General features: G+C 43.4%; 1 protein-coding gene across 1 annotated transcript; it reads left to right on the forward strand.

The window, feature by feature from the left end:
• Positions 1-222: 222 nt before the first annotated feature.
• Positions 223-2,098, forward strand: LOC124030988 (FRAS1-related extracellular matrix protein 2-like; the record flags this gene model as incomplete). The annotated part of the gene is made up of 5 exons (XM_046342070.1): positions 223-367; positions 645-749; positions 1,045-1,172; positions 1,616-1,825; positions 1,972-2,098. Coding segments are annotated over exons 1-5 (715 nt in total), but the record flags the coding sequence as incomplete, so codon positions are not given.
• Positions 2,099-3,324: the final 1,226 nt, after the last annotated feature.

The following is a 3,324-nucleotide window of genomic DNA, read 5'->3' on the forward strand; positions in this document are numbered from 1 at the left end:
CGTTGAAAGTAGACATTTTGAAATTCCCTCTGTGTTAAATTCCCTCTATGTGACCTTTCATGCTTGAATGCTCTGAAGTGTTCCTATCCTTCTGTTTTTGTACTGTGGTATATGCTGATCCAGGTACAGTTGAAGGTGACCCTGACTATGTATCTCTGTGTTGCTCTTCCTCTAGGTGCTGAACCTGGTTCTAGTCCTATGTGACTCTGCGCGTGCCTCTCTATGTGCCTACGTCTTCCACTCCCCGTCGCCGTGGGAGGATGGCAGCACTTTGACCTGCAGTCAGAGCTCAAGCTCACCTTTGTGTACGACACCGCCATCTTGTGGCAGGACGGAATCGGCAGCCCGCCGGAGGCTGAACTACAAGGTACAGCCAATTCGGCCCACTGTTGGCTATTTTAAGTACTACAGTGAGGTGGATGGCTTGCAGTATGATAGTTGATACCCTTGAGGTGGATGGCTTGCAGTAGTGATGTGCCCTTGAGCCCTTGAGCAAGGCACTTACCCTAATTGCTCCTGTATGTCACTCTGGATAAGAGTGTCTGCTAAATGGCTAAAATGTAAATAATGTCCTATGCAGTATGTCACCAGTGAATGATAGAGGTGGACAATAACCCTGGTTTGATGTGACTGTGTCCCTATAGGATCCATGTACCCCACCAGCATGAGGATCAACGAGGAGGGACGTCTAGTGGTCAACTTCAAGACTGAGGCCCGCTTCAGGGGACAGTTTGTCATGTCCCACCCAGGTATTACGCCCCCCGATAGGGTGATTGTATAGCTTTCCCTCCTATTGGGTTGCACTGTGACCCAGATCCTGTACCGCTATTAGAATGGAACCGTCTTAGGGGTTGTTCTGCCAAATGTCAACATGACATTACCCTTTTCATTAAGAACGAGGTGCGTCATTTGGAACTTCGACATACAGTCGGTCTTAAGATGTTGTGTTCATGTATGCCCTTTTTGTCGGACACATCGAGCAAAGAAACGCCCAACAGAAGTGTACGTGTGAGACTAAAGAGAGGTTTGACTGTGTGTTTCCAGGAACCACTCTGTCGTCCATGGCGATGTGTGCTGACCTCTCTGGCCTGACCTTCACCCTGGCCCTGATCCGGACTGAGCCCACCTACAACCAGCCCATGCAGCAGTGGAGCTTCGTCTCGGACTTCGCTGTGAGCTGCCATCTTGTTCATTGTCTGTCTTAAAGGTATGACTCGGCGATATGACGAGGCCACGAGCTGCACGGTAGATATTGCGATGAGCGAGAGACAAGACTTTACTGTCACACAACAGTATCTGCGTATGTGCACCGGATTCAATTCACGCTGTCAGAGCGTGGTAGATGCAGGACCAAAACAGCACAGCGCTCTTAGTTGTTGAGGAAATGGACCCACTATGCTGTTTACTTTGTGTACCTACGTCATATCGCTGAGTCTACCTTTAACTTTGTATTCTTAGTGTTTGTGCTGAAGCCAACTGGTAGACGGTAATGACAGAAGACTAGGTTTAGCTTTAGCAGCACGTGCAGTATGGATACCAGACCAGCAGTAACTACCTTAAATGGTTGGTGTGTTTTAAAGTTGTTTTAATGATGTTGTAATGTTGTTGTCTGTAGGTGCGGGACTACTCTGGCACGTACACAGTGAAGATGATCCCCTGCAGTGCCTCTCCCAATGGGGAGTTCAGCATTCCCCTGTGTGTCACCCACGAGAACCCCTCACCTTCCACATGGACATCCGCTTCCAGCAGGTCACCACCACCACTGCATACCCACAGTTTCTGGCAGACTAGCATACCCAAGACGCTAGAATCAAGAGGAAACTTTGTCATTCACCAATGCTGATTTGTCTTGGTGTTGTATGAGGCTAAAAAACAAGTAGTAGCAGATACTTGTTGATTAAATGCATTGAACCAAACGTTTAAATCTTATCAGCGCTCCTGTGTTTGACCTTTGCCCTCTGACCACCCCAGGTGAGTGACCCGGTGGCGGCTGAGTTCAGTCTGAACACCCAGATGTTCCTGCTGTCCAAGAGGGAGCTGTGGCTGTCAGACGGATCCATGGGCTTCGGAGAGAGCACCGACACAGCCTTCTCAGAGGGTACTGGACTACTACTGACCCCTAGTGGACACTCTAGGAACCACTAGTCAACATATAGATAGATACACCACTAGTCAACATATAGATAGATACACCACTAGTCAACATATAGATAGATACACCACTAGTCAACATATAGATAGATACACCACTAGTCAACATATAAATAGATACACCACTAGTCAACATATAGATAGATACACCACTAGTCAACATATAGATAGATACACCACTAGTCAACATATAGATAGATACACCACTAGTCAACATATAGATATATACACCACTAGTCAACATATAGATAGATACACCACTAGTCAACATATAGATAGATAGATACACCACTAGTCAACATATAGATAGATAGTACACCACTAGTCAACATATAGATAGATACACCACTAGTCAACATATAGATAGATACCACTAGTCATACATAGATAGATACACCACTGGTCAACATAGATATATACACCACTAGTCAACATATAGATAGATACACCACTAGTCAACATATAGATATATACACTAGTCAACTAATCAATCAGCTACAGATAGATACACCACTAGTCAACATATAGATAGATACACCACGAGTCAACATATAGAGAGATACACCACTAGTCAATATATAGAGAGGTACACCACTAGTCAACATATAGATATATACACCACTAGTCAACATGTAGATAGATACACCACTAGTCAACATATAGAGAGATACACCACTAGTCATCATATAGATAGATACACCACTAGTCAACATATAGATATATACACCACTAGTCAACATATAGATAGATACACCACTAGTCAACATATAGATAGATACACCACTAGTCATCATATAGATAGATACACCACTAGTCAACATATAGATATATACACCACTAGTCAACATATAGATATATACACCACTAGTCATCATATAGATATATACACCACTAGTCAACATATAGATAGATACACCACTAGTCAACATATAGATAGATACACCACTAGTCAACATATAGATAGATACACCACTAGTCAACATATAGATATATACACCACTAGTCAACATATAGATATATACACCACTAGTCAACATATAGATAGATACACCACTAGTCAACATATAGATAGATACACCACTAGTCAACATATAGATAGATACACCACTGGTCAACATATAGATATATACACCACTAGTCATCATATAGATATATACACCACTAGTCAACATG

Source organism: Oncorhynchus gorbuscha, unplaced genomic scaffold, assembly GCF_021184085.1.
Source record: "Oncorhynchus gorbuscha isolate QuinsamMale2020 ecotype Even-year unplaced genomic scaffold, OgorEven_v1.0 Un_scaffold_19416, whole genome shotgun sequence".
In the NCBI taxonomy this organism is placed as follows: domain Eukaryota; kingdom Metazoa; phylum Chordata; class Actinopteri; order Salmoniformes; family Salmonidae; genus Oncorhynchus; species Oncorhynchus gorbuscha.